Raw genomic sequence first — 9,352 nt, 5'->3', positions numbered from 1 at the left:
TAAGTCCGGAACCGTGGTTCATGTACTCTGTTTGCAAACGACACGACAAGGCCAAATCCAGAACTGTGGTTCGCGTACTGATAAGCACGTAAATGCGACACTTTTATACCCATATTTATACTAGCTAGGTATCAATATTTTGCTAAGAATATCACTTTAGAGTTACAGGAATTAAAACTAAAATCCGTACACCCCGAAAAAAAAATAACGGGTAAATTGCCATTTGCAAGTTGCGGCACTAGAGACCGAGCCAGTGGAGTTGGCCAGTTCACATCTAGGCTAACTTTCACAGCCAGAGATGTGGTTCAGTGGATGGAAGAAATGTCCCGTACCAAACATGTGAGCTGCACAAGGAGGACGTGGCCAATTTTCCACCTCTTCTTCGCTCTTATCAAAACAGAAGGAAAGTTCATTTCCCAATCAACTACATGGAGTAATCAACGGATAAAGGAGATCTGAGCATGGGATTGAGAATTTGCAGAGTGAAATTGATGACAATAGAATGGATGTTGATGCTGTTCGGTCAATGAAGAACGAAGGTGTTGTTGCCAGGGATTAAGAGAGTATCTGGTCAGAGGAATGAAAGTTCTGAGATGGGATTTGAGAAGAATTCGAAGGTTCGGAAGTTGGGAACAACAGCAGCAACAAGAGGTTCTGATGGTTGAATACATCAACAGCAGTCGATGGATCTGTAGGGTTCGTAGTCGATCTAAATTGGTGATTGAACAGCGAAAACAGATCTTTGGGGTTCGATTCATTTAACTAGAAGCTGGTGCAAGTTTTAAAATGATATTGATTGCAAGCTGGTGGTGTTTGGAGTCGAGATTCGAAACAATTTCATTCCTTCCAGCAGCGGAACAACAAATTTGGGGTTTTTGGTGTAAACTGAAATTGAGGTCTGTAAATATGGAAGAAGATGACAGCCGAGTAGGGTCTGGTGCTTAATTCAATCGATGGGGTTTTGATGGTCGGAACGGCAATAGCTGCAACTGCAGTAATGGGATTAATTCAATACGAAAATCAAATGGCAGATTTGGGTGGTTGGTTCGATGGGTTTTGCTACTCAGATTGGGGTTACTTGGTAGCTGTTCTTGCGAATTAGAAGACTTGAGAATGAATGGTTTTGTATGGTTCAATCCAACGAAGTATATGAACTGGTGCTACTTTTGGGGTTGTTATGAAAAACAGGGATGAAGCTGTCTCGGCTGTTGGGTTGCTGTTGGAAGCGGTCTGATATTGAAGTCTAGCAGAGAAGTTGAGATGTATGCTGGCTATTTTGGGAAGCGATGAACTGGTATCTGGTGGTAATGGTTAGAATCAGTTGCATAGGTTACTGCAGATTAGACGTGAACTGAACTTGGCGCTCCAAACAATTCTGAACTTGAGTACTGTACAACAATGACAACAACTGAAAATGGGATTCATACATGGTTCCAAACTGGGTTGAAGTGGAAGTTGCAAGTGAGAGATCAACAGTAGTTGGCAGTCAACAAGTTGGTCTATGTGTTGATATGGGTCTAGTTTGTCCTAGCTGTTGGCACTGGAGAAGAAACTTAGCTGGAATGAAGATAGAAGTTGGTACTGTGGCCGGACTATGGAGAAGGCTTGTATTTGGCGATTGGCGTTCATGACTGGACCGGGCTTTGGAGGTGCTGCTGGCGGCCTTAAAGGAGAGATGCCTATAAATACTCACTACACAGACTCAAAAGAGATACGCCGTATACAGGGAAGAAAAATAGGGTTTGTACATTTTCTACTTGTTCTTCTGACTCGAGCTTATTGTTTACTTTATTAACTTCTATGGCTTTTAAGAAAGCCATGATTTGCTAAACTATTGTTAGGGTGAAAGGATGAACTTGTAGGTTGGGTTGCTTGTGTTTTCGAACAAGGGTTTCTACCAACTGAACTTAATGCTAAATTTTTGTCTCTGCATCTATGTTTTATCTTCTAATTATGATTTTTCATGTTCTATGTCATGTATATTCCATTGTTAGGTTGTTAGAAGAACTCATTGAACCTTGATAATAATTTCCTTATGAGCATTCTCTCACTTTATATGGCATGTATACCTAGTGGTTAGAAGTTCTACCTTAGGCTGAAAACAAATATTTGTTTTTGTGAATTCTTGTCTATAAATCTTAAATGCCATATCTTCCATGTATGAGTTGCTAGGTTTGCCACTATACATGAGTAAATCCGAGACCTTGGTAAGATAACATAAGTGAACCTAGCCTATAAGGGAATCCCGAATCCTTAACACCTTCACATCCTGGTTACTTCTTCAATTATTTTGCATTTCTAGTTTCATAATATTAGTTGACAATCCATAAATCTCTTAATATTGATTTTGATTAGTTAATTGATAGTATTAGTTAGAAGTAGTTTACACTCCTCGTGGGAACAAACCACATTTGCTGTTGTCTACAATGTGGACATCGTGCAACCACATTTGCTGTTGTCTACACTGTGGACATCGTGCACTTGCGGTAAAACAAAGTCGGCTATCCGATCCATCAAGTTTTTGGCGCCGCTGCCGGGGAGTGATTGCAAAACACTCTTATTGATATCTTCAATTTTTTAGTCATAGTTTCTGTACATAGCGTATTTTCATTTTTATTTTGTTTTTAGTTCCTTTTCATATTTTTCTTTTAGATTTTTCTTTTCAGGTGCGGCGATGACTTTTTATCGAGAGGATGAATCCAGGCCTCTCGGAGAATACATGTATGGACCACAATATCAGGAGATTCAGGAACTAAATCGTCTCAGGTATGGAAATCCTTATCAGCATTACTACGAAACTGATGATTATTTACATGAGTACCAAAATTACCATCGTGATGATTTGTCACAAGCTGAGATTTTCGACCAGAATATAACTAGTCTGGAAAGACGGTTAGAGATGTTAGAAAACTAGAGGTCATATGAAAATAATAATCAGGCTTATAGCAACTCGTGTTCCATTGATTCACATATGTACCAAATCCAATACCATGGGGATAATTATTTGCATGAGGTATGTGAACAATCTTTGAATTGGCAGCACAATGAGGTTTTAGACTATAGAAATTTGAGGTTGGAAGATAGCTTAGGGTTGTATACTTTACAAATTAGTCGAGAAACGTCTCAACTTCAACAGACCACTCAAAAATCCTTAGAAAATATTGAATATCAAGTAGATCAAATGGCTAAACAGTTGGAGGAGGAACAAAGTTTGTTCCCAAACCAGTCTCAATCTAAATCTAATTGTTCTTCAGAGTATATTGATTATTCTCCTGAGGAAGAAACCGATGATGATCAACTTGTAGAAGTTTTGAGTGTGAGTGAGGATACCCAAGATTCTCAAAATTCAGGTAATTATGATGTAGAAGAACCTGCTTATGTAGAGGATGCTACTGTTGAGTTTTAAGTTTAACGACTCAGAGGCAGTAGATGTTTATAATGAGAAATCTTCTAATCATTTGAATTGTAAGATTTATACAGGTCACTTAGTTGAAGATGATAATGATATGGTTATTCATGATACTGTTGGTGCACTTTGCCCAATTTTTGCTGACTCATCTTGTGATCTTTTGAATGCTTTTGTGAATGTTGAGCAAATTGACATTGGTAAGGTAATTTGTTCCGAAGAACTCAAACCTTTATCTGTTTCCTTATCTCATTTTGCTGATGCTAATGATCTGGTTATGCGTGAATTTGTTGCTATATTAAGGCCCTCTTCCATTGATGCGTCTAATAGTTATCTAGATGCATGTATAAATATGGAACCAATTGATACAGGTCAGTTAAATTGGACTGCAGATTTTGAACCAATATCCACTTGTGTAGACCTTTTTGCAGATTCCGATGACCCCATGCTAATTGACATTGTTAATTCATTGCGTAATCCAATTGTTAATAAAGAAAACTCAAATTTAGATGTCATTCCAGGGGATTTAGAACCAGATTTAGGGTATACAACAGGTGTTGACATTTCTTTGCTTGTTATCCATGGATATGACTTATTTCATATGAACATACATGAGTGGGAAGGTTGGAATTGTGTTCCTCATAACTACATGGTTGAGTTGAGTTTGGTTAGTTCTCTGGCAACTGATCGTCATTGTTACAGGTTCATAGTTGCAGCTGAACTTCTGTACAACCCAACATTTCAGGCTTTACATATATGCTGGCAGGTTGCTGTTATGCATCATTCTTCACTTGGGATGAGATTACTTGCTGCGCGCAGGCCGGGAAACAAATATCATTTGCTTCATGGGGACACCCATCAAATTTGTTTCCTTTACTCTATCTTTTATTTTTATTTGCCTACCGTATTAAGAAATTTGAATTTTCCTTTACTTTAGACTTTTGTAGGTTATTTTCTTGCATTTCATGACCAGCTGTGGAGCGGGTCTATTTTTTGTTTACTTATCATATTATGACCAGCTGTGGAGCGGGTCTCAAAAAAAATGCTATGATCAGCTGTTGGTGGGTCTATCTCTATGTTACTCCATATCCGTCTGTAGAGCGGATACCCCTATCTCTTATGTTATCCTGCTGTAGAGCGGATACCCCTCCATCTTAATCTTTATCCAGCTGTAGAGCGGATTTTGTTTTGTTTTGCTCGGGACTAGCAAAATGTAACGTACTCTGTTTGCGACCACAGTGGTAAGGTTCTAAAATCGGTAAGTATGAAATTCATACTCATGAACTCAGGTTCGTTTGCGAACTAAAGTCCCTGGAACTTTAATGAAATAAGGTATGTGAACTTGTTTTCCAAACCGTGGCATTATGTTCATGAATTGGTTCTTGTATAAGTATTTTGTGTAATTACAAACCAAACCGAATATGTTTCAAATGGTTCATATATATTTCTATGAGATAGTGAATATTTGACAACTTTCTTGAAATATATTTAGGTTCATTTGATTATCTACCGTGATTGATTGATCATCATATTTGATCTAGAAGTGTTAGATGAATGTGGCTAAACTATAAGTGTTCATATGGCTAACTTCGGTTAACTGTCATTGAGCCAGCATGTTATATATGTTTAGGTACGGCCCATCCATATCTAAATATAAGTATATTTTATTTGTGTGTATCAAGCTAATACCATCTAACGATGGGGATTAATTGCTTAGTTTCTAACCAGACTTGGCTTGAATCTTAAATTAGGAGTTCACCTAACGGTGAATATCAATTGCTTTGTTACTAGGCTATTTTAGCTTTTGATTGTAAGCAACCCTTATTTGAAAGACTATACAAGGGAGAACTCTAGCATCTGGGAAACTTAATCCCGACACTCTCGTGCGTTCTAGTTGCAAACTAGAGTCGGTTCTCCTTTAACCTTGGTTTTCCAAAACCATTATTAGGTTAACGACTTGAAGACTTTATTTGGGATTCGTGAAGCGAGATCCAACTATTTTCTCTGTAGTTGTGTATTATGATCTTACTTTTTCTATCGTATTGAGTTTAATTTTCTCGAGATTTATCTCCGATACGTAAGATATAAAAAGTAATCACAACAGTTCTTCGTCTCAGACTCTTGTGATTCCGCAATAACTTTTTCTGTTAATCAGTTTGGTTATTGTGAGGTGACTAATATTTCTAGGCTGCTCTTCGGGAGTATAAGACCGGATTATTAGTTGAGTTTCCTGTTCACCTTGATTTATCTAAAGACAGAAACAAAACTAGAGTAGACTTATCTGTGGAAGACAGATTTGTTTGTAAATCTTCGACTTTGGGTCGTAGAAACTCTTAGTTGTGGGTGAAATCAGTTAAGGGAATCACGTGCGCAGAGTCCTGCTGGGATTCAAGAGGCGTAAGGGACGCGATTGTACCTTAATCGGTGCGAGACTTGGTTAAGGGCTCAATTACATTCCAGTCCGAAGTTAACTTGTAGTAGGCTAGAGTATGTAGCGGCTTAATACAGTGTGGTGTTCAAAGACGGACTAGGTCCCGAGATTTTTCTGTATTTTTGGTTTTCCCGTTAACAAAATTTCTGGTGTTTGTGTTATTTCTTTTAGGCATTATATTTGTCTATATAATTGAAATATCACAGCTTGTGCGTAGTTCAACATAGTTGATAAATCCGACCTTGTTTGTTGGATAGGACTTGATTGACACTCGGACATTGGTCTTTGGTACCATCCGAGTTATTCTCATATCAATCAGTCTCACATATTTCTATCTAGTTGATTTACTGATTGTATTGAGAAAGAGATAAAGCTCTTTGATATTTTTCTTGATTGAGTCTCACTTTTAAGTTGGTGCTCTCGGAATTATATTGGAGTTTAGTCCATACATATTGCCGAACGAAATATTGGGTGTGGTTGTTAAACCCCTGTGTTTTCACTTTTAGCATTATAATTATTGTTATAGTTATAATTAAAGTAATAGGAATGTACGTTAATTAAACACTTGATTTGGTCCCACAGTTTGGTTCGGATCCGAACATACGCTATATAACTAGTGTGCAGCTTGTTTAAATAATCTCGTTGACAGTCCTTGTCTGTGTTAGATTACACAAAGTGTGTCTTGCATAGTTTGATATCGAAAAGATTGGGATGTACTTGGTACACTCGTCATTTCAAAAAATACCCTTATTTGAATGGTTCTGTCTTAGAGTGTCAGGATAGTTAATGTTAGAAGAGATCTTTAGGGCACTTTTTTTTGGTTTAAGAAAGTGGTAAGGGAGGAATATTCCAATTTCCTTCGATGAATAGATGAGCAGCTAGGAAAGTACCATTAGAATCAACATCCTTTTTGGATGGATCAAGAAGATTAAGTATGGTCTTTAAACTAGATGTTTTTTGTCATCTCCCACCTCCTAAGCAAAGTTGTGAATTGTAAGGTGACTCGTTTTCATTTTTTATGAAACAAATCGTAAATGAACCGTGAATGAGAGCTTCATGATCACTTTTATATTTGCGTTACAAGTCAAATGATATGAATGTATTTTTGCAAGTAACGCTAACAGTTATGAAAATTTTAGTAAAATCCCACAATACCAGTGTAAAATAGAATGTATAAATATATTTATCAACCGGAAAACAAAATCCGGTGTTATGCAAAGGTTTAATACTCAATTAATGAGCTATGGCATAACACAATACAATTTGATAATCTTAAACTTTTCTTTACTTAACGTGAATTTCCCATCCCCTAGGAATTAATAAACCTACATCGTCTTTTGACTCAATTGTATATTAAAAGACGAGGATATCCAAATACACCACAATCTTTTATTATCAACCTAGAAATCTGATATCAAGTGTGATCGTTTATGGACAATAGTCGAGACAATATGACAACTTGATATTCACTTGATAATAGTTACGGTGCGAAACCGATTTACTATAGGATCAATATCAAGTGATTAGGATTAACGAACAAGTATAATTTACTTTATTATAATAAGACTATTATGTATAACTTATTGGTAATATGTGTTAGCAACAATATGTAATATAATGTCAATAACGCATACATTTATTTTGTAATATATGTGAATTATATCACGTTTATCATATGACGTTTAGAAAAAATATCACATTTATCACATATAATATAACTCACATCTACATGTAATTAAAGAGATTTTTGGTAGATTTATTAACATAACAACAATTTTTAAGAGGATGTTTGATTGGTATACAATTGGAAACATATAAAATTTGATGTGCATAGGAGAAATCACATATTTTAGACTTGATTTCTTCCAGGTAGGTTGTCCGTCGAAAAGCGAATGGTGACGAGTGGTGTGCAGGTGCACTATCACCATGGTCTCCAAAGTAAAATCCTATGATAATGTACACGCTATCGTACTCTTGCGTTTGGGTGAAGTTCGGTTGCACTACGGAGGACCATCTAGTGAAGGAAGATTGAAGAACTTAAAGAATGTCGTTGCGTTGATGTGGTCGATGTTGAAGAAGGGAGAGATGGCGTAAGTTAGGTTTGATTTCCTCCAGGTAGGATGACCTTGGAATAGTGAGTAGTAACGGGTGGTGTGTAACTCTGGAGAGCTCAGGTCGGATGTTGTTGGAATGGTGCATACGGCGCAAGGAAGGTATAATATGAGAAATAAGAAAAAAGTGGAACACATAATTTGATAAAACTCCATTAGATGATTGAATTCTGCTCAACATGATCTGCAGACTCAACAAAACTCAAACTTAGATGAATGCTCTCAACAAAACTCAACTATATGTTAATCTTTCCTGCATCCTTTCAGTTAGACAGGCATATACTTATTGATCTGGAGCTACACTAATGCTTGATAGTGAAATTAAATTCTAGTGGATTCCATGTACGGTGTTTTTCCTTAAAATTTCATTCAATTCTTTGGGTCGTGGTTTAGCCTCCTCATTCTTATACATGCATAAGAGTCACATTAAGAACAAACTTATCAACTAGGTAATTAATGTGGCTTTCATCCATTATCAAGTAGCTAGGTTTGTCTTGATACAGTTGTTTCAGAACCAAAAATGGTTAAAGTTGAGCACCACTGTAAAATGGAAACTAAGTAGGTGAAGGTATCTTTGATCTAATAAAACGACCAAGGAAGCATCAGGTAAAAGCCACAAATTCATCTAAGAAATCTACCAAGAAAGCATCATGAAATGAAACAAATGCATTACGAAAAATCATATGCGCAACAATTTCAAACTTTCCTCATATATATATACTCATCTAACGAAGTCCCACGTGATCGTATTCACTGAATTTAGAAATTGGAGTCTAGTGGATTCATAATAATCAATAACTAATTTTACGGAGCATGAATAAGAATCAAGCACACTAAATCAATAATTCATTATATATTTACCAGGATGCATTTGAAGGTTTGCAGTTCATCATTCTATAACTCGATGTGTGCATGGGCGGTTATCAGAATGAGCGGGATTGTATGTTATAACATTTATGTGACTATGTGAGCATCCAAGTGTATGTATCACTATCTGTATCATACATGCATTTCTAATCAAAATTTCACATTAAAAGCAAGATAAACTGTAACACCCCGAGTTCCGGACCAATGTCAAACCCATATGGAGATCCGAACTCGAAGCGTGACGGGTTGGAACGAGACTATTGCACATATATTTCTTCTAATTTATTTATTACACCGAATATAAATTAACCTTTATATAATTTAAAATGAAACATATGAATTCGCTAATCATCTTAACAACATTTTCGGTAAACATATTAATTCAAATTACATTTTATGTAATACAATCAATATGCTAACTTGTTAATTTCCACTTCCACATGTAATATCTGCAAGAATGTCAACTGGGGCGAGATGACGGCTCAACGGAATGCATTCCCTTTCTCAAAACATGCGGAAAAAAAAATCAATCAATCA

At 36.5% G+C, this 9,352-nt stretch overlaps 1 protein-coding gene across 4 annotated transcripts; it reads left to right on the top strand.

Moving 5' to 3' along the window:
• The first annotated feature begins 407 nt into the window (after positions 1–407).
• Positions 408–4,595, top strand: LOC113289754. Of its 4 annotated transcripts, none has more exons than XM_026539123.1 (3): positions 408–1,740; positions 2,653–2,766; positions 4,109–4,595. In XM_026539123.1, the coding sequence occupies exons 1-3, from the start codon at positions 1,595–1,597 to the stop codon at positions 4,341–4,343; spliced, it is 495 nt and encodes a 164-aa protein (XP_026394908.1). In that variant the 5' UTR covers positions 408–1,594; the 3' UTR covers positions 4,344–4,595. The 4 variants fall into 4 exon arrangements, 3 of the variants coding, with proteins under 3 accessions (XP_026394908.1, XP_026394906.1, XP_026394907.1); XR_003331097.1 differs by having other exon boundaries at positions 409–1,740; positions 2,667–2,766; XM_026539121.1 differs by having other exon boundaries at positions 2,667–4,595.
• Positions 4,596–9,352: the final 4,757 nt, after the last annotated feature.

The sequence above is a fragment of the Papaver somniferum genome, chromosome 6 (assembly GCF_003573695.1).
Source record: "Papaver somniferum cultivar HN1 chromosome 6, ASM357369v1, whole genome shotgun sequence".
Classification (NCBI taxonomy): domain Eukaryota; kingdom Viridiplantae; phylum Streptophyta; class Magnoliopsida; order Ranunculales; family Papaveraceae; genus Papaver; species Papaver somniferum.
The sequence above is the reverse complement of the archived record's forward strand: the minus strand, read 5'-3'. Positions and strand labels throughout refer to the sequence as shown.

What these genes read in the sequence shown, in the direction of transcription:
- LOC113289754 (XM_026539121.1), top strand. Translation starts at nt 3,387, where the DNA reads ATGCTACTGTTGAGTTTTAAGTTTAACGACTCAGAGGCAGTAGATGTT.